The following is a 21,798-nucleotide window of genomic DNA, read 5'->3' as shown; positions in this document are numbered from 1 at the left end:
TTGCGATATTAGGTAAAAACAGAAGCTTCTTATCCTAGGAAAAATAAAATGGGAAATCTTTCAAAGGTGGCACACTACCTTTAAACATGACAGTTCAGTGGCATTGGACGAGTGTGGCACACATCAACGACAAATTAAACGCAGCTGACTACGATCAATTCGATTACCAGCTGTTCATTCATCCTGAATAACAGGCCGTGGAACGCGGGAGCTTTAGGCCTCACTTATCAAATAAGACCTCAACTAAACGCGCCCAAGTCGTTCATCCACCACGGCACTACCGTCGTCGCCTATCCCAAAATCCCACTCATTCCTCCGTACCTTCGAGGGTCCATCCACTGTCACTGCCAGCGTGCCGGCGCCGGCATTGCACGTGTCCACGATGAAGTCCGACTTCTGGCCGGTGGTGCCCTTCTCGAGGCCCTTCCCGTGCGCGTGAATCGCCGCCGGGTCGGCGTCCTGCTTGCCGATCTTCAGCCGGAACGGCGAGCCGGGCACGTGCACGCTGTTCCACTTGACGTGCAGCTGAGGGGGAGGAGACAGGGTGGGTCAGATGAAGCAATGAGACAACCCCAAGTGGTGGAATGGAGACTCATACTCGTAAGGCGGAAACGTAACTCTGCATTAAGTATTTTCAGCAATTAATACGATTTATTTCACGGATGTTTAGCACGACTGTTATAAAGGTCATACACCATAAGAAGAAAACAAATAAATGAAAATAAATAAGCAGATATTTCAATTAGTATAAGGAATATCATAAAATCATCGCACATTTTAGGTCACTAGACAAACATCTTACACCGAACGCTGCACACACTTCTTATCCTTTTCTGACATCATTTCCACCCTTCACCAGTTTTCTCATTCAGTCAGTCCCTGCATCAGTCCCAACTTTCTCCCCTGCTCCCCACCACACCCTAGCTCCGTAATCCTTACCTGGTGAATGCCGTTCTCCTTGGGCAGGAAGCGCACCGAGTACGTGTCCTCATCCAGGTACTGGGCGAAGCAGTCGTCCTCGTGACCGCTGGGCGACACCACCTTGCAGTCCAGCTGGCCCTTACAGCCGCTGCGGTCCACCGTGAACACGATCGGCTTGTCCACCTGGCGAGAATGGGACATGAAACGTGGGTGATGTGAAGTGGTAGACGCGAGAGATGTGATATGAAAGAGTGGTGTGTCGCAAGCTAGACCTTGATGTAGGCAAAAAGACCCTATTGCGTAGAAGTAGACTCACGTTTTATTAGAACCGCAACGTTCAGAGATGAGGTATGTCTACGTAGGGGTTAAAGCATTTGCTACAATTGTTCACTGTGGAAAATAAAATTGCGTGCAGCAAAGCCTTCGAAAAAATAGGGATGTAATAAGGCAGTTCAAGTTCGACTTATGCCTAGTAACTCAATGGGTTGGACATTCCATGCCTGAGCATCCCTCCCCTACCGTCCCGGAGACATAACCTTCCCCTTACTCTCCTCTACAAAAGCTTCCGTGACCTTTTTCTTCCCGCCCGTCTGCTGACCTGGACTCCGGCGTCGGGCAGCTGGTTGACGCTGACCCTGTGGGCGTCCTTGTTGGCCGGAGTGACGTACACCTTGTACGGAGACTCGGGGATGTGAGAGTCGTTGAACTTGACACCCACACGGTACTCGCCTGGAGATGAAGAAAGTCGTGAGTGGTTATTTTAGGGAGGGGCCATCGGCCATGGTATAAAAAATACACAGGCGATACCTATAGATGCGCATTGCGCATGTATGTCATGCTGCCTCATGGCGAAGTGTGATGAAAAAGACCCAACACGTATCGGTATCTGAATTCTGAAACTTCATACACAAGATCGGCCATATACAAATAAAAATAAAATGTAAAATAAAAAAGCCCACATGCTTGTCACTTTTCCGTGCATCAAGCCAGTATTATGCTGTGACCGGCGGGTAAATACGTACCAGGCTCGGAGACAATGTAGCTGACATAGCAGGAGCCGTCCTTTCGGTCCTTGAAGTCGATCTCGGCCTTGCTCGGGCCCTCGACACTGATGGCCAGCGATCCGGCGCCGGCCTCTCGGGTCCACACGTTGAACTCGTTGGGCATGTTCTGTTCGCCCCGCTCCAGACCGGGACCGCCGGCGTGGACACGGTGCGCGCCGCCGTCCTGACGGAGGGTGGGTCCCAGGTTAGGTCAGAGGTCATGCTAAAGTTCAGGTCAAAGGTCAGTCGCAGAAAAGCTCCGAATAGTTTAAAGGTCTGGTCATTTGACTGCGTATTAAACAATGAGTAGCAGGCAAGATTAGAGATGTAAGCTAGAACAGCAGGACCATCTTATTCGCCACACAAATTTTGCGTCCGCATCCGTGAAACACTCATGAAATTCCACTATGCTGTATAACGACACACGTATTTCGTCCCAACTTCCCTCCTTCGCCCCAATATCTCTCTTCTCGCTTGCTACCCTCCCTCCTCTTCCTCTCTCCCTTCTCTCCCTCACCTTGAGCGGTCCGACAGTGAACTGGAACGGCGACCCGGGGATGTGCACATCCCTGTACCGCACCGACACCGTGTGGACTCCCAGCTCCTTGGGCACAAAGTTCACCGCGTGCAGGTTATCCTCGAGCTCTGTGATGGTGGCGTCCTCGACCACACCGCCGGGGGAAGCCACGGTAGCAGAGAGGTCCAGGGCGGACACACCCGGCATTTTGAAGGTGAGCGCGCAGCTAGAGCCGACCGTGGTGATGGGGGCGGCGTCGCGGTCCCGCTTGATACGCTCCGTCTGGGTGTTGGAGCCTTCGCCGGTTACCTGTGGTGGATAGAGGGGGAGAAGGGTGTCACAGGGGTCGGGTAGTTTTCTTTAAAAGGGATCTGAATGCAACAGAATGCCGAGATATTTCTCAGATGACGGATTCATGTCATACGGCTGATCTGCACAAGTAAATGAAAAAACTCCAGAAATCAGACACGCTTCTAAAGCAAACAACGCACCTAATTGATGCACCTATTCAGAGGTCCGCTACTGTAATCTACTCCAGTCAGAGTTTTGCTAGTTGTGTCCTGTCTCACCAAAGGCCAAAGCCTCACCTTGGCAGTGAAGGGCGAGCCCTCGACGTGGTGGTCAGCGAACTTGAGGTTGATAATGTAGAATCCGGGCTCCTTGGGGTTGTAGGACACCTCCAGCCGGCCGTCATCCTTGTCGTCGCACTTGATCTCGGCCTTGCTGGGGCCCTCGATCGACATGGACAGACCGCCGTAGCCTGGACGGGGACAGAACAGGCGTGTTTTAGTTTGAAAGCCTTTCAGTCAGTATGATGGTAAGGTAACCGAACTAATGTAACGAGTAACAACACACCGCCGTTGATTTAGATCAGTAACAATATGTGACTGTGTGCAACAGCGATCCAACGCTAAAGTAACCTTACTTTTTTTCCACTTCCTGCTCAAAGATAGCCACCGCAGAGTCCCCGAGGTCTCCATACTACACGTCGATCTCACATGGCACCACACACACTTTCCATCCACATCCACCCACCCGCATCCTTCCCCGTCCCCGTTCCCCACTGACCTGCCTCCTTGGTGTCAATGAGCACCTTGTTGTCCTGGTGGGTCTTGCCCTCCTTCAGCGCCGCACCCTCCACCTTCACCTTGGAGGCGTCTCCCACCTCCTTGGGACTGACGACGATCTTGAAAGGCGATCCGGCGATCTCGACACCCTTCTTCTTGACCATGACCAGGTGCTGGCCGATCTCACGGGGAGTGAACGAAATGCCTGTAGAGTAACAGAGGAGTGAATGTCAGTCATGGAGTTAGAGCACTGAATGCTCGATGGCTGGTCAAGTGATTGATATGCTGCGTTTCATAGTAAGTGACAGGTGATATTACAAAAACAAACACAGCAATGAAACAATGCAACTGTGATGCAATATGGACAGTTACTCGATCAATTTCAGCAGTAAGAATTTCAACATGATATTGTATTCGAGCCGATTACTTTTAAAACACCCACCTTATCTTCACACATCCCAGTGCATTATTTCATAAAATACCGGCCGACCACACCACTCACCGAGGTGGTCGTTGGCGAGTTTCTTGAGGAAGCAGGGCTCCTCCAGTCCGGAGGGAGCGGTGATGGAGGCGTTGAGAGCCTTGATGTCCTTCTCCGTCACCTTTCCGGGCAGGGTAACCTCCGACTGTGAGCCCAGGGACACTTGGTTCCTCTTGCGGCCCTCGCCTGTGGGAAAGAAAGGAGGTTAACAATCGGAACCGGTGGGATGGTGCTCATTTCAATACAGATGGGAAGAAAGTAAAATTGAGAGTGAAGCGTAATTTAACCTGCAGAGCCGACAGATGCAAAATACTTCAATGAACGCCGAGGGGATACCAGCGTTATGCAATGTGTGAAAATATAAGGAAGGATAGCCACGTGTCATAACATAAAACGGTGAAAGGACTTTGAATTTAGCAGGCAGCGTCTGTGGTCAACGCGATTCATGAATGGAAGGCCACTGGCAAATGACACGGGTCATGAAATAAAGCCTTCGGCTCTGTTGACCTAGGGCTGGCAAACCAATCGCAATATATAACCAAACTGACGAGGGACTGGATTGAATCCAACCTATACACTCCCGCTGCTATGAAGCCACAATCATTAATTCACTTCATCCATAACCATCGGTTATATCTGACAGGCAGGCAGACTCGATGTGTCTTATTACCCATCGCTTCTATCATCACTCCATTCGTCATACACATTGACAAGTGAACTGCCAAAACAAACCCATAGTTCGTAGCACATTAGCCCCACTTATAACTGGAAGCACATCCAATACAACCGCCCTACCCACTGTCTTCCTCTCCACCCCATCCAACTCACTGACCTGTGACCTTGACTGAGTACGGGCTGCCCTTGATGTGTTTGTCGGCAAACTTCACGGCCACCTTGTATTCTCCGGGCGAGGTGGGCAGGTAGGACACGGACACAGTGCCGTCCTTGTTGTCATGGCAACTGATCTCCGCCTTGCTGGGCCCCTCGACGGCCAGAGACAGACCGCCTGAGGGGGGGGGGGGCGTCAGGACCGGAGCTGACACACCTGTGGGGGAGGGGGAGCTGGTGGGGGGGGGGGGAGGGGGGAGCCCAGGGGCGATGACAGGACAGCTGGTCATAATTTGTTACCGGCGCGCTAGCAGTCGGGCTTGGTGGGGAGTTCAGATAACATCGAACAGAAGAACTCAGTTGGGTGTGTGTGGAATTGATACATGTTCAGTAAGTTGTTACTTGGAACACTTTTTTATAATGTAGTTTAGCATCAGAATCAGCCATAGACTATGTATACAGAGATGACAGAAGTCTATGGATCAGGAAATTCTAATAACCATCTCATCATTCGATTTGATCAGATTTAAAATGACCGCAATTCAAGCATAACATGACGCCGAATCGGCTGGAAATGCGTACTATAAATTGCACTGGTCAAATATAAATAAACTGCACCAAATCTCAGCTCGAATAAAAATTGCTTAACTAAGCAATTAAAAAACTGCTCTTATGCCACTGGACAGCGGAAATATACAGCTAAAAGAAGCTTCAACAAAGCAGAAACCACACTATATCCACGCTAGAAATTCTGACTAAATCATACGAAAATAAATACCCAAAGCGTATAAAACCCTAATGTTCCTAAATCAGAGCTCCGTCTATACGAATCGCTAAAAGCACTAGAACACATCACACTACTCTCGCCTTCCAAATAAAACCGTTCTCCAACTCACACACCCCTAACCCCACTCGGGTACCGTCTTTGGGACTGTTTGGGACACCCAGGGGTCAACAGCGCCATCTACAGCAGAAGCCGACAGTCGAGCGCCGATCGTCCAATCAGAGACGAATGCTCTGAGCAGCAACCAATTAGAAGCGGGCACGGCACGCCGTCGGCCAATGAGCGGCCGGCATGCGGAGAGTTGTAGGTGATATTTACCGCGCATCTGGTCACTACCTGCGCCGGCGTCCTTGGTCGAGATGGTGAAGTTGGCTGGTTCGCCGGTGATGCCGTGAACCAGGCCGGGGCCGTGCGCGGTCACATAGCCGCTGGAGATGGAGTCGACGTGGAACTTGAACGGAGAGCCTGCGGGAAGAAACAAGGTGTGGTTACATTTTGGGTGTCACTAAGCTGTTCGTCACATATCAATCACAAATCTATAGACAATAAGCTGTCTTTAAATTTTGCAGGAATGTTCACAAGTCAACAATATTGCGTCAAACGACGAGCACGTGGCTTTTGCGACGTGCTCGTCATTTCAGATCTACTGACTACTACATAGAACATGACGAAAGGAAAAAAGAAGTTAAGGAAATAGGCGAAAAACGTGTAACAAGCTAGCAGCTTTAAATCCCACCTGTGGAGGGCTTCCCAGGGATGGAGTAACTGGAACGGGCGGAGGTAACACGGTCACTCTCCAGCTCAGACGCACTATCCACCGAGCGACGCTGTCGGTCCTTCCCTGCCGCTCTCCGCCACCGTCCCCAGCTCGAGCTCTGTTTCCCGTCCTCGCCACCACGCGGCGCCACCTCCGACACCGAGGTGGCCGAGCGAAACACGCCCCCTTCCGCCACCGGCCGCCCTCCTCCGCTGCTTGATCCTCCAGTATCGCTCTCAGCCGCAGAGGCAATCTCAGATTCGACACTCTTGGAGGAGGCGCTCTTCAGTCTCGGCGACATCCCCAGCTGCTCCAGTGCCCTTTCGCAGCGCCGCCGCTGCCTCTCAGCAGCTCGATCGCTGTGCTCGTCTTTCTTCTTTACTCGACCCCCGCTGGACATTGGTATACCAAGTGGCGGTTTTCGTGGACGAGCTATGATACCCGGACTGGCTAGCGCAGATCGCAGAGATTCAGCTGAGGAGCTGGCTGAGAGAAAGCCACCGCTTTCTGCAGCCGTCGAGCAGCGGCTTGTCAGTGAGATCTCGTCCAGCCCACGTCGTCTCGGCGTCGCCACCGTCGCTAACGGTGCAGAGACGAATGATTCGTCGGAACTTTCGACGAGCTCTGTGCGACTGGGGCGATGACGCGACTCCGTCCTGACACCACGAGTGGGACAGGCGGTGGGCTGGCTGCGTGGCTGTTCAGGAATCAGACTGGTCACGGTAGTGAAACGCCTCTCCTCAGCGTGAGTCTCACTTCCCAGCACAAACCCGCTACTCAGTGTGGACTGGCAGGGCGCACACGGGTCGCCACCAGCGCCATCTGTTGTCAGTGGACGTAAATTCGACTTGCGTGCCGCCACCACCAGGGTGGTGGAATGAGGGCGCCGGTCTTCGCGCGGAGTGGCGTCGGTTTGACAGCAGTCTGCTCGTGTTTCGACGTCCACAGAAGAGACCGTTGTTTGAGATGCACATTCTGTCCCGTGTGAAACTTTGTCGGGCCTTGGTGTGGTTTGCGTTTCCAGGGTTTTCGTGGCGTTAGCAAGCGTTTGAGAGGCAATTTCCTGCCCCTTTTTGGATGCAGCTAGAGAATTAACAAGAATTGGAAGTGCGCTGGAACTTCGTTCAGTATTTTTAACCATTTCGGCACCTTTCTTCTCTCTCGGAACATTCGAAGACGAATCCACATCGATCGATTCAGAATTGCTCTTCGAGGCTTCGGACACCTTAGCTGCATGTTCCTTCAAAAGCTTCACTGACGAACCACCGGCCTTTTGGGATTTTCGTTCAGCGGCACAACTTTCCAAGTTCGATTCTTCAGCAGGGGACTGATCATTCCTGGATAAACTCGTGTTCTCCTTCGATGACTCATTAGCTTTCGATGTTCCTTGTGTATCCGACTTGTCAGTAGCAGATCCATTGGCCCGACCATCAGTATGTATTGGGACATTTACTTTTTCCTCGGTCTTGGCTTTTGAAGTTTCGTCCATGGAAAGGGAAAGAGGGCTTTTCTCTACCGGTTTCTTATTTATCAAGTCAATCTTTCTTTTCACAAAATCCTTACAAATACAATAGCCGCTTTCAGATGAACTGTTAACGGAACCATCGTCTCGATCGTAAGCTTTACTGGATAACAGTCGTTCTTTGATATAAACTCTCCTGTGGACACCAGACCTAACCGAGCTGTGTTGGCATACGGTGTCTCCCAAACCGACCCAGGATGAGCCGACCCAGGATCACTTCTGTTTCGCTCTCAATAAGCCCTTTCCTATTCGCTTCTGAAAGTTCGCCTTGTCCATTAGCTTTGACATCATCCATGCATTCTTGCTTATTCACCGCACCTTTCCCAACGGCACTAGTTTCTTCTTGCGTGAATTTCGATCTATGATTGCGGGCGAACTTTTTATGTCTTTCAGCGCCCTTCAACTGAACGCTTTCGGTCGTCCTGCTAGCATTGCCTGTTTGATCGTCGTCATGATGCGAATTCGCATCCCTGTTCTTTGCAGGAAGCACCTCAGTTTTCTTTGAGTTCTCGCTCTTTGAGAAGGATGATCGACTTCTTATAACCCTCTCTCTGACCTTCAGACCTTCCTCTGCTACTCTCACCCACTCGGGTTTCCCTGAACTCTCCCTCGGTTTCACATCAGCCACCATCGCTGACTTCTTCAGTTTATCCACACTGGAGCTCAGCTGTTTCTCAATCGTCGGACTATTGCTGCTCTGTCGGCCTTTATCGTCCACATCCAGTGCCATTTTTAACGGACTCTGCGCTTGGTACGGATCGTCCTGCTGCTGCCTCCAGCGGCCGGGCCCCGTAGTCGTAGTTCGTAGCCAGCCGGCAGGTGGCTGCACCGTCGGCACGAAGCCGGCGGAGGCCAGGGAGCCCGCCGATTGATCAGATATGTCCAATCGAGGGATCACGGGGCTTGGTGTTGGCGATTCAGAGGTATCTAGGACGGAGAGACAGGATAAGGATTAGGAAAGGAAGTAACATCACATTTAATCGCACACGAATAATGTCACCAGACGAGCTCAAGACATCTTGCAGCCTCTCCCCACCCACCGTGCATTACTTTCCAACACGTCCCCGCCGACGGCACCACGCAAAGGACATCAAACACCACTGCCAACAGCAGCAGTAGCATGTTTATAAACACTCCCCTGTGACACCTACTGGCACGAGACAAGACATGGCCCTGTTCCTGCGGTAGATTTGATTGTCACTCACGAGCAAACATTCCACACCCAGTAGCTGTTTGTACCCACCTAACGCTATCCTCTCTTTCCAACAAAGCTCTTGGACTCACCCTGGACATTTTCGCCGTTGTACTTGACGACGAGCTCGTGCAGGCCTTCCTCTTTCGGCTCATACTTGACCGAGACGGTTCCGTCCCGGTTGTCCTCGATCAGCGGCTTGTCGACGTTTCCGCTCGGCATGTTTACCTCAGCTGTGGAAGCGGCAGGCAGTGTGGTCACTGGTCAATGACAAACCGATCTACACAGAGCAACGTAATGTATCGGGTGATAGTCATACAAGCGAGAGAATGTCGGACTTACTTTCCCTAAAACGACGCATGGTGATACGCGGTTATTTTATTTATCAAACGGTTTACAAAGTTCATCCGATCAGTGTGTGCAAGATTGGAAGCGCTAAACAAAGGAAGACGGATACTTGTGAGCCCATATTGTGGAGCAGAGCGAGGAACAAATAAAAATATCCGATACAAATAATTAATTTTGATAATCGGAGCACAGATAAAGCGAGCCACCGCACCTCAGCGCCATTATTTGCAGTACATTTCTCACTTTACAAAAACATCTCGTGACAATGTCCATCAAACACCTTCAAACACCTGACCACTACAATGCGCGTCCATTATTATTCCACTTACCCGTCTACAGGAACGAGCGACTATCCAGGACCGACCCACCATCCGTACGACCAATGAACCACAGAGTCCCTCTCACATCCCCAGAGCCGACCAAAGATAGCGCCGCCTCCGACTACTCACCAATAGTACAGACCACTCACTATAACATAACTAACAAACCACCACTTAAATCATCCAACAAGTATCAACCCACCCCTGGGACTGACCTGTGACGTGTCCGCCGGTGGTGGGCAGGGGGATGTTATTGAGCTCGACTGGACGGTACTCGAAGTACTCCTCCCGGGTGTGTACAGTACTACTGGTGCTGGTGGTGGTGGCCGAAGACTGGAGGTGCTCCGTACGCGTGCGGCTGACGTTATCCTCCGACTGGGCCTGTTGGAAGGAGGAGCAGGGGTGTAAGAGATGAGATTTGCATTGGGGAGCGTGAGGGGTTAGAGCAGCGGCCATGGTCATGGATCAGGAGTCTACATACTGCCGACATGGAGAGACATTTCATCATACAACGATTCAAAAACGGTTGTTATAGGCCGATGAAAAAAGAGACAGCAATAACAGGCATCATCAAACTGCATCAAATTAACTGCATCAAAAAGGCATAAGGATTCCTACACTGTCTAGTGCCTGGGCATCGTTTAGCCACAGATCCAATCTAGTCACAACTACCTATGTTGTTCTCCATAAGTGCGACATAAACACTGGCCAAACTACCTTTACTACAACACGGAACCCCTGTTGCTGACACACTAGCTGCGTAAATACACTCTCAGCAGGTGTCCAGTCCCACAAGACCACCGGGGAACAGTGTAGCCTCCACACAGACGCGCAGTCTCCTTGGGAACGCAGCAAGCCGCCGAGTTCCGCGCTACGGTAAATTTATTTTACGTCTCGTCGGCTCGCGCGGCGCGCGGTCGGCAGTGGCAGAGAAAAACGAGGAAGCCGAGGGGCGTGGGCAGTAATGCGTCCTGAGCCGCCCGCCGGGACAGATGAGTGATCAAAAACAACGCACACGCAGAGGAAATTGGTGCGGACAGTTTCCGGAGGCCAGTGATGATCTCCGCTCAAATAAAGCGACATAGAAAACAGCAAGAGGCGGAACGAAGAACGGCGGCGTGGAATTCGCACGGAATTCGAGACGGTATGCACCATGTAGACAAACTTTGGAATGCGTCGTGTGCGTTCTTAATGATCCGTATCTACGTGCACCAACAAAAAATGCCCCGAAATCTAACGGGAACTTTGGGAAAAGAGCATGATGGTTGCATGATTTAGACCACATAACGAAAACCGTCACATTCAGAGAGCTTTGTGCTCCGCAGTGAGGCTATTGATGCGAAGCCGTCCCAAAGTCTCTGACACATCACCTCTCATCTACTCGGAGTATTGTGAACTAATGACGTGTCTAAACAATCTATGAGCCAACCGGGAAAAGGTCACCACGCAACTTTTTCTGCCCTGGTGTGGGACGACATTCATTATTGTCACAGGAACTTGGCAAACAACGGACACTGATAGGGATGGGTTCCCTATCTTGGTACTTCCATGAACCAAAACAAATCGTCATTCCGTGATGTCGCCCGATAGAAGTAACCCATCCACAACTATCAGGTGATTACCAAAAAAATGAGAGGCAGTTGGTTCCAAAAAATAAGCAATTAATGCCTTTTTATATTTTCGAAAGTACACAGCCTGTGGTCTATTGTTTATCTACCAATATCATAGTCAATGAGTGCAAAGAAGTGTGGTAGTGTGATGTGTAGTGTGAAGTGTGTAGTGAGTGCGAATGGGATGGTACGATGCTACGATGGGAAGCCAGGAGAAAATATTGCGCGATTAAATCTTCGATTCTAATGTGCACGCTACATCATAATATTGATCTGATTTAAAATAGTAAAACATCAGATAGCGAATATTTGATGTGATATGTGGGTATAGGTAGTCGCTAAAAGACAGAGTTCGGCTATATCACACCAGTATAACGCCTTTTGGGGCGACTAACGGAGCGAGCGAGAGGGTGGGCCTTGCACGTGCGAAATTGCGAGGGGGTACCTCCAACTGACTTGTGCACGGCACCCTACTAACTGGTCTCTAGCGATGTGCCAAATTTGGGCACAATCGGCCCAGCCGTTCTCGAGATCTGGAAGCGGCACCCTGCACGTGCGCACGTGCAAAATGGGTCCCAACTGACTTGTGCACGGCACCCTAATAACCGGTCCCTAACCGTGTACCAAATTTGAGCGCAATCGGTCCAGCCGTTCCCGAGATCTGGAAACGACCCCTGCACGTGCGCACGTGCAGCAGCACCCCAACTCTGGCACATGTATATCCAGTGCCTAGTGGGTGCCTACCTACATGCCAACTTTCAGCGCAATCGGCCAAGTAGTTACCGAGATATTGCAACAATTACAAAACTGACACCTCTTCGTTTTGCACGTGGCACGTGCATAAGGGGTCACCCACATGCATCGGGAATAGTCCAATACTTGGTAGAAGGAATGAAGCTACCCTACAAAAATTACCGCGTGTAAATCGGTCAAGTGGTTGCTGAGATATAAGCCTCGCAAAAGCGTGACCACGGCCGGCCGGCCGCTCATACTCAGAAATTTCCGTTAATCTAAGGAAAGACTACGCTCGCTTCGCTCGCTCCGTAACAAATTTTTGCTTTCCGAATATTTCACTTTTGCTGTTATCACCCCTAATTCAATATACCCTGGTTATCACCTATTATCTAGCGATGCACGGTGGTTATTATGCAAGTGATGCCACCAGGGGCGTCGTTTTGTATAGGCCTGGGAGTGCCCGAGCACTACCAATGTTCAGCTGAGCACTACCAATGTGTTGTTGAGCACTACCAACATTTTTCTTCACTTATTGAGAAAATTGCATTCAAACATGTCATACAAATAAAATGAATGAGGTTCTTATGTATAAAATCAACATGATAGCAAGTAACTTCAATGGTAAGTGGTAACTATTGATGAAAATCTATAGACTTACTCCACAAGTAGATTGAATTTGAATTGGTTGACCAATTCAATCTTCTTGTAGCGTACCTAAGTCCATAAATTTCCATCAATACCTAGGTATCATTTTCACTTTCCACATCATGTCATTACGTCAAGTAATTTCAAGTTATGGGGTACCTACCTACCTACCTACCTACGAAGTTTCACAATAGACTCAGGGGCGTCGTTTTGTATAGGCCTGGTAGGGCCCGAGCCTTACCAATGCTTATTTGGGCCCTACCAATGTTCGCTGAGCCCTACCAATCTTTTGTCACTTATCAGTTGATAAAAAATCAAAATAAACAGATAAGCAAATATTAAATAAGCACATATGCAAGTACATAAATAAGGTTCTAGCCACAGTAGGTGCATGTAGCTGACAATGAGGTTTCACGTGTCTAGGACTCCGGTCCTTAATGGATTTTAAGAGGCTCGAAAACGCAATTGGTTATAGAGGTCCATAACTGCCTCTGAGTCCCGCATACCACGCGACCGCCCCTAATAGACCCCAATCCGTCTCCACACCAGCCGCTGGAGGCCCTACACCGACTTCGGAAGGTGCCGCGGTGCTCCAGAATAGGCCATAGGTATATTGATTTGAGTGGGTGATGCAGCCTGATTCCCCAGGGTTCAACGCCAGGTCATTACCGCATCAGACCCCGAAAACTGAAGCTCGTAACTACGAGGGGCGTTCAAAAAGTTTCGGGCCGAACAATGAAGGAGTTGGAATTTTGGCCTGCAAGGCGGTGTGTTAAATGATGTGTTATTGGGATGTCCACTTACGCAAATTAAGTAAGTGGCCATTAATTAAGTCTCTTCTGTGATTGATTCGGGCTTCTATTCGTAGCATAATTTGCCATTTCGGATAGGATGGGCGACGCCCAGAAGAGAGCAGTGATTCGTTTCTTAGTAGTTAGTGCAGAAAAGGCACCAAGCGTTAACCTTCGCCCTGGGCATTTTTCATAACACGGCCTGGCAGGGGGGAGGGGTCGATGCGACCCCCCTCCGCTCGTCAACTTTCCAAAACAGGGGCACACAATTGATGATGTGCGTCCATTCGATAAACATCGAGGAGAGGCTATAGGGAAGCCGACGTAAAGTGTGCACCTGATCCGCGACCACGCACCTGCGTACATGGGCGGGATGACGAACAGTGAAGCGATGAGCTTCGAGTTGTTGTCGCATCCACTTTTTTCTCTCCGAACCTTGCACACTCTGGTTAGTGATTGCCACCTCTTCCCCAACATAAGAAAATTAGCAGCGGCAACCTCCCTAACAGCAGGGAGACGAAATCAGCCGTCTTGGACGTGCAGGATGGGTCCAAAACCCACTTGGTTATGGAGGCCTTGAGGGCTCTCGCGAAGCGCTGCGCGAAATGTGTTTGTCTTAACGGTGTTTATTTGAATAAATGAACTTTTTGGTCTAATGAGTCGATGCTGTATCTCTCTGCTCCTTCATGGTCGGGCCCGTAGCTTTCTGAACGCCCCTCGTACTGTCATCCTTTTATTTTGGCAAGCAGGTCTTTCTAACTATCGTTGTGTTTCCAGTCCTCGTTAGTTGTCGAACCCTTCAATTGGCGTGGGTCTTCAAAACCGTTCCTGGCCCCGCAGCCGTCTTTTTTAGTCGGCTTGGGCCTTCAAAGCTGTTCCTGTCCCCTTTCAGCACAGCCGTCCTTTTAAGTCGATGTGGGCCTCTTTCAGAATGGCGTGCATTCCGCCGACACTATTGCCTATATAACTGCACGTTTTGTGCATGGCGTCCGGTGTGGACCCAGATTTCCAAAGTTTTTTTTTTTGTGTTTTTTTTAGATTTCGGTTAGTCTTGTCAATGACCAGGGCGAAAAATAAGTGGCCGAAATCCGATGAGAAAGGCAGATTTGGGGGTACCCTACCTTGTAAGCCCCGTCATATATGGCCAGCCGCCGCCTTTGGGCACTACCAATCATTTTCGGAAAACGACACCCCTGGATGCCACTTCTATTTTCATGAGATATATTTCCATTACCATTATCGTTCCAATCATCTACAAGTCCAATTCTTCGTTTACGTTATAGTGTTAATCTGTTTTGACCCCCGATATTTTTGCGTTTACCTGCATTGGGTCTCCATTTGCCTCGGAGTTGCGGTGGAGCTCTAGAAAGCTTTTCGGCAGACACAGAAGAACGGAAAAGCGCAAACAACGGATGACTTAAAGAATATTCGCTATTAGTAAATCGACCAAGAAAGTATCTCCGTCCCTTCTTGTCCCTAGAAGTCCCTTCTTGAAACCTAGACGTAAGTAAACTAATTCAAATTGCAAAAAAAAACATTCAGAGTTTCGTCAGGTCAGTAATCCCTCACCTGTTGTGAGCTCCGCTATCCGGCGCTCCTCAGGAGCCGAGACTCAGAGATGAGGACGCTACAGGGCGGCCCCACACTCTGCCGGGGGCGCACAGAGCGACCGGGCGTCGAAATTTTGGCGCCGACTCAGTGCGCGCGTGCGGTCCCGGTTGGTCGATGAGACACTAGCCCCGCCCATCGCGCCAAATTTGGACGGCAGACAATGTCCTCTTGACCGCGAGACGACCAAGCCTTCGTCGTCACCCCTCCCCACAAGGGGACCCCACACGTCCGCAGTCGTGGCAGCGCGTTGGGTACCGTCCAAAAGTTCACTGGCACTTCTCGAAAGTTCGATGTACCGAGGGCACTTCTCGGTCAGGATGGAAGCCACGGTGCCAACAGTCAACAGACAATACGTACCACAAAATAGCGTGTTCAAGCCTGGAGTTTGGGTTAACAGGTATCTTAAATAGTTGCAATAATCTTATGCTCGTTAAAAAAGCAAAAACAAATTTTTAGGTAATTTTCACCCGTGGCACATAGTGCAAATGAAAGCCACAAATCAAATATCTTCTTTTGTTTAATTTCGTAAGTTGTACCTTGCCAAACAATAGCAAAACGTTTATGTTTCTCAGCATTATGAAAGCTTCAGAAGAGCCACACAGCTCCCATGCATCCGTATTGCCCGCGCGCGCCGTGCTCAGCTGCCGTGGTTCGTGTATTGCGGCACAGTCTACCATCCCGTGCGCTGCGGCACAGCATGATCCAGGCGCTAACGCATACTGCCATCTACCGGGTGTTTGAGGCACTTACGAAAGAAGACGGATGCCTTCACATACCTTCTCTGCGGGAAAACGAGCGAAGGGTACTTTTTATATCAAATTTATACCTTTTTAATGAGCCGTCAACGAGTCTCTGGTTCAAAACAATAATAAGCGGCCAGAACTTCGTTGTAGGTATGGACTTATTCAAACTTCCATCGAAGGTCGCCGTGATCCATCATTCGCTAAATCGCTTCACTACAACCAATCATTTATGCTCCGTACCACAACCACCCACCTCTACCATACTTCTCATGAAGGTATGGCCCCTTCAAACAAACATCGCGGGGAGCATCTATCCGAGCCAAGCAGGGGCGTCAAGCCCAACCATTTCATCAGCACTGCGTGAGCATCAACACTTCATCCCGACGTGACACATCCTTTGCCACATGCCATAGGAAAGAGGCCGGCTGACAGCAGTGATCACACGCGCCACTGGCCACCGGCCGGGACGCAGGCCAAACGGGCGAGTCACACATCCTCCGCGGGCGTAAGAAGCGCCGGTGGAGCCGCGAGAGGATGATGAAATCACAGCTGAGCGGTTGAGAGTGGTATTGTGGGTGTAAGGAGATCGTGCGTGACTGTAGAATAGTGATTTATGAGGCACGATAAAAATATGTAATATACTCTCTCTAACTACATGCGAACAAACGGATTTATGGAAACCGTTCAGTTAACATGCTGACATATCAAAGATAAAATATTGCAAGACTAACAAACTCCTGCAAAAAATTGACATTAACTCGGTATTTGCGTGCATTCCGACGAAGACTTCGTGGTTGACAGATGTTTTCATGACCCGCGTGACATTTCGGGTAGATTGAAGACGGCCGTGATGGTCAATTAGCTAACTGTCATCAAGGTGTCAGACAGACGCGCTGTATTTGTCACGGGCGCAGCGTCGCATTTGTCACAGGTGCAGCGTCACATTTGTCACAGGCGATGTGCCGCATTTATCACCGCATGGAACGGCGCAGCTTTGGGCAGCGGGTATCGGGGTATATCCCAGCAGGCACTGTCTCTCCATGGTTGGTGATCTTTGAAGAATTACCGCAAAGGCTAGCGGCAGCAACGATAGCAGTGCGGCGACGGTCCTGTTGGTTACAAATGCTTCACAACCGACCAGGCTTTGAAAATCAGTCACAGCTCGGGAGCGCCACCACCTGGCTGGCTCAAGTCAGCGTCAACAGGTTGGCGACCGATCAGACGCACCCGTCCGTTGAAACGCGACTGCATCACAGTCATCTCCGCTGATTCATTTGCGGTGTGAAAATGGCAAGAGATATATGACGAGCAAACCATCCCCGGGCCTCACAATTCGAGTCTCCTTGAATCCCACCGCCCAGGAAGTCAGTCAGCAACCACACTACAACAGTACGAGCCAGCGGGACACGACAAAGGTCGTCCACGACCGGTGGCATCCCTGGAGCAGTCCCTGACGAGAGACAGCCGGTACGGTGGCAGGGCGGGGAGACGGAACGGCCAACCACAACACGACAGGGGAGCGGACCAATAGAGGACCGAGGACAGGGGATGGCAGGCGAGCGGCGCACAGCGGACACTTTGTCACCGGGTCGTGCCTGGAGCGAGGTGGTGCGACGCCGAGACCGCGTAAATAATCCAGAACAGAGACAGACCCTCAAATGCATATGAATGTCAATTTTATCTAATTCCTTGTTCATCGAGAGCGAAGCATCCTCCGCTTCCTGCTTTGGTTCCCGAACAACTATAAACAACGACTCTGTCAAATGTTATGGGGCTTTTGTGAACCATTTGCGAATTATTGCCATAGCACACAAGAACACCACCTCAAGACCACCCAGCTTCGACGCTAAGAGGGCAGCATTATATAAGTCGACATCAGTCAGCGCGTCGTTAGTGCCACTATGTGTGGTCGAATTCCGGCTACTCTGCCAGGGCCGCTCAGTCACCGAACAACAAACGGTGACTGAGAGAAGGCAGAGCGGCAGGCAGACGCCACTCAGTGGAGAAAGAGGATGGGAGACTGGTAAAGGAACAACGTGGACAGAGGGGATAAGCGAGGTCACACTAATTTTGTGAGCAGGGAGCCATGCCGATTTATAAATTTTACTGAGTCTTACTAAAAACCACCCGCAAAGTGGAGACCGAAGGCAGTCTACTATTGAAGCTACTAATGGCTGTTTAGTGTTTAGCCTCAGCTGAAATGATGCCACTATATCCCTTTCGTTTTCACACCAAATGTGCAAAACAAAAACACTGAGCTCCTTCGCCTCAGTGTGCGTTCCACGGCCCCCTCCCTCGTCCCTCCGCACTCTATAAATACCGTGTGAGCACAATCGTTTAACGCGGCGCCAGACCATGTCAGTATGACGCCTTACTCGTGGCATTTTAACGAGACAACAAAGTTGAGCGAGCGCCACTGGCAGCGGGGGCGCGGCGGTCCGCCCGCCACTACAGCTGGCAGGCGGCCCGCTGCGAAATTCGGGACTCGGGAGGTCCAAAGGGGGAGATCCCTCCACAGCATACAGCACTAAAATCGTGAATTTCCATGAAGTACATAGTGCTTATCGAATGTCTCGAAGCCAGAGAAGCTCATGGGCCGTAGAAGCCCAATCACTTCATTCCAAGCGTGAAAAAGTCATTCTATGGAAATTTATTGCCTCAGTCCATCCACTCTTATCCATCGAAATGTGTCACCCAATAAATATCACGCCTAGTGAGGAACCCGGAACGAGAATTGATGGACAAAAACTACTTCATCCTGCCACCCTCAGTCTGGCGAAGCGCCGAGATTGCGTGAGACAATGGCCAGGAAAAGCAGCCTCCGGATGCCAGACGTGGCAGTGCGTTTTTTTAACGTCCGGAACTTTGCCAAGCGATCACACGGGGTATATTCTCGGTTAAAGCCATGCGTCAGGTGAGTGATTGCCGTTCCTTGGCCGGCTCAGTGAACTTAACCAATGGTCGGGTCGGGGGTGTGGCGGGTTATCGGAGGAACATTTGTACCGGTCAGCTATAAGTAGAAATTAGAAACAAAGAAGTCCCAGGAAAGCTACATTTTTTCGCTCTTGCCGTTGTTCCACCAACTTCCGTCCAAGCGCTACCTACCTGCAATCGTTGACACATAGCCATGCTAGAAAAATTCCATCTACAGAGCTTTGCCGCTAGAGAAATTCCATCCCAAAAACTTTGCTATCCAACAGACGAACATCAATGTTCGCAGTCTGGTGGAGACCGGTAGAGCGGTAGACTCACCGAGAACGAGTAGAGGCCGTCGGGTACCGGCTGGCCGCCGAACTTGATGTTGAGCGAGTACTCTCCGGCGTCCTTCACCTTGTAGTAGATATTGAACGTGCCGTCGCCGTTGTCGGTCACGTCGATGTCCACGTCACTGGAAAACAAAACAGCGTCAAAATCTATTGAACGTGTGTCTAGACAATCGTACCATAGCTTATCCCTTTTAAGCTTCACAAGCTTCAAGCGTTCAGAGAAAAAAGACAAAGGCCGTTGACAAAAACACTGTAACGGTTCAAACGTAGCTTAGTCATAACTGATGACGTAATAAAGGAACGCTGTTGTTGAAAACAACAGGCGTCTTGAGAGCAAACAGTCGCATAGCACAATACAAACTTCATCCACAACGGCAGAGCTTGCATGATAACTAAATCAAGTTGGCGTTTCATTACAAGAGTTCATCAAAACAGGATAACTAAGATAGATCGCTAAATTTTATGATTTTAAACACTCAGCCCTTTCTCAAACACCCTTCCCCTACCCAGTCCCCTCCCCGGAACTCACCCGGAGCCAGAGGTGGAGCGGATACGGCAGGTGACGTTTCCGTTTCCGGCCTGTTTGGCGTCCACGCTAATACAGTACTCCTCGCCAACGCTGAGCACCTGATCGCGGTAGTCACTATCCTCGATCTTGCACTTGTCGGCCTGGAGTGGAGGAGCGAAAACGGTCAGCAGGAGGCGACAGAGATATACGATGCTGGAGGAAATGGTCATGTTTACAGCTGCTGGTCTCGTTTAGAATCTCTATATAACTACTTCTTGATACAGAGACCAGTATGGTTAACTAGTGATGCGCGTATAATGCAATTCCTAAACCACGGCGTCAATTACAAAAGCGAATTACACCTTATATCTATATGCAGTTATAAAAACTCTTTAGTTCAAGCACCAAAGTGTTTTCTTACAGGTGACGGCACTAAGAACTCCACCCTATAGCCTTAAAAAACGGAATTATCATCATTCGTTACTCGTAATTCACCTAAGGCGTATGACACCTTAGGTACCCAAACCCACCGCACCCTACTCTTCAACATATAGGTAACTCACATGTCCGGTGGCGAAGGCCTGGACGGGCACGGGCGACCCGGCTACCTCCTTGCCGCCGTACTTGACGTGCACCTTGTACTGGCCGCAGTCGTCCGGGGTGTACCGGCCCGTGTACGTGCCGTCACCGTTATCTACCATCTCCACCTTACGCGGGTAGTTGTCCGGACCCTGGGAGAGAGAGGAGAGGCACGGTGTGTCATGAGTGCGAGAATGATCAAGCGCGAAGATGAAGTCACCAATACAAAAATCGTTAAAATTACTCAATCTTAGCCTAAATGTCGGTGTACGCATGCAGTGGTAAGAAAGCGATGGTTCAATAAAATATATGGTGACAAAATAAAAAAGATGACAAAATGCGGTTATTAAAATAATTAACCGCCAATGAATGTATCTAATGAATATTTTGAATTTTTCACGAGCACTTACAGGTGATATCAAGATAACTTTACTACTAGGTGATACAACTCAAAAATCAATCGCCAAATCATCAAGCCACATTTACGTATAAGCCCTTGTAAGCGGTTCTGCTATCCGCCAGTCCTCTCCAAGAACACAACGCCTCCCAGACCTGTCCCCACATACCACCTGTTCCACTTCCGCCTCTCTCACCAGGATCTGCGCCTCGAGGTCGCCGAAGCCGGCGTCGCGGGCGTCCACGGTAAACTCGGTGGGTAGGGAGGCCGGCACGCCCTTGCTGGAGACTCCCGGGCCGGTCAGGCGCACCTTGTTCGGCTCGCAGGTCGGCTTCACAGGCATACGCCACGGGCTGTAGGAAGGAAGTCCGGGCAGGTCAGGCTAGGCCGATGCAATTCAGATCAGAAAAGGTTACCGAGTTCACTTCGAAGCTACGTGTGTTTGTGTATGAACTAAGATCGTATCATAACCGAATTCGACGTTTGGATCAACCAGTGCGGAGTCAAAACGAGCAGCCGCCTTTCCGGTCAAATCAAAACGTCGTAACTACCTCGCATAACATTGCACCTGTACTAGCCACCCAGTTGTGAGTTGTCTGGTAGAATGTGTGCTCAGCATCCACAGCCTGGTAAAATAAAATATGCTGCCTAGAGTAGGCCAAAACTTAATTACATACCGATATCATTGAAACTCATTAGTCATTACTAGCCCACAGTGAAAGCCGCACTGCAAATATCCCACCTGATACCGTACTGCCCTCTACCAACACACATATTGCCCACCGACCTGTCCTTGATGTCGCGTCCAGCGAGCGTCACCCTCGGCATGCAGATGCTGCCCTCGGGCGGCGGGTGGTACGTCACGTCGTACGTGCCGTCGCCGTTATCCTTCACCACCGGCTTCCGTGGCAGAGGACCTGACGGACGGAGAGAAAGGTATTAGGAGGCGCTAGTGGTGACGCCAGGTGGCGTCTAGTGAGTAGGACAGCTGCGCTAGCAGGGTTTGGCTGGCTGTATGTGAAGACGTAACTCCGTTGGACTAGCTAAATGGGTCGTCAATCGGCTAGTTTGACTTTCAATCGAATGATAAAGTTAAGGAGACACCACAAACTGTCATAAATCGTATGTTCCGA

At 50.2% G+C, this 21,798-nt stretch overlaps 1 protein-coding gene across 5 annotated transcripts in view; it reads right to left on the bottom strand.

Moving 5' to 3' along the window:
* Positions 1-21,798, bottom strand: part of LOC122389239 (filamin-A-like) — a 119,739-nt gene that overhangs the window by 2,525 nt on the left and 95,416 nt on the right. For 4 of the 5 annotated variants that reach the window (XM_043381077.1, XM_043381078.1, XM_043381075.1 and 1 more), the window contains 17 exons: positions 21,453-21,582; positions 20,862-21,018; positions 20,253-20,420; positions 19,711-19,850; positions 19,168-19,303; positions 9,996-10,161; positions 9,205-9,345; positions 5,960-6,106; positions 4,862-5,035; positions 4,051-4,215; positions 3,550-3,753; positions 3,069-3,241; positions 2,482-2,790; positions 1,944-2,148; positions 1,520-1,650; positions 940-1,104; positions 322-525 (listed from right to left, as the gene is read on the bottom strand). In XM_043381077.1, coding sequence (XP_043237012.1) covers positions 322-525; positions 940-1,104; positions 1,520-1,650; positions 1,944-2,148; positions 2,482-2,790; positions 3,069-3,241; positions 3,550-3,753; positions 4,051-4,215; positions 4,862-5,035; positions 5,960-6,106; positions 9,205-9,345; positions 9,996-10,161; positions 19,168-19,303; positions 19,711-19,850; positions 20,253-20,420; positions 20,862-21,018; positions 21,453-21,582 — 2,915 coding nt within the window. The remainder of the gene's footprint in view (positions 1-321; positions 526-939; positions 1,105-1,519; positions 1,651-1,943; positions 2,149-2,481; positions 2,791-3,068; positions 3,242-3,549; positions 3,754-4,050; positions 4,216-4,861; positions 5,036-5,959; positions 6,107-9,204; positions 9,346-9,995; positions 10,162-19,167; positions 19,304-19,710; positions 19,851-20,252; positions 20,421-20,861; positions 21,019-21,452; positions 21,583-21,798) is intronic. The other variant, XM_043381079.1, reaches the window with a different exon arrangement.

This window comes from Amphibalanus amphitrite, unplaced genomic scaffold, assembly GCF_019059575.1.
Source record: "Amphibalanus amphitrite isolate SeventyFive unplaced genomic scaffold, NRLGWU_Aamphi_draft 000350F_arrow, whole genome shotgun sequence".
NCBI classification, from domain to species: domain Eukaryota; kingdom Metazoa; phylum Arthropoda; class Thecostraca; order Balanomorpha; family Balanidae; genus Amphibalanus; species Amphibalanus amphitrite.
The sequence above is the reverse complement of the archived record's forward strand: the minus strand, read 5'-3'. Positions and strand labels throughout refer to the sequence as shown.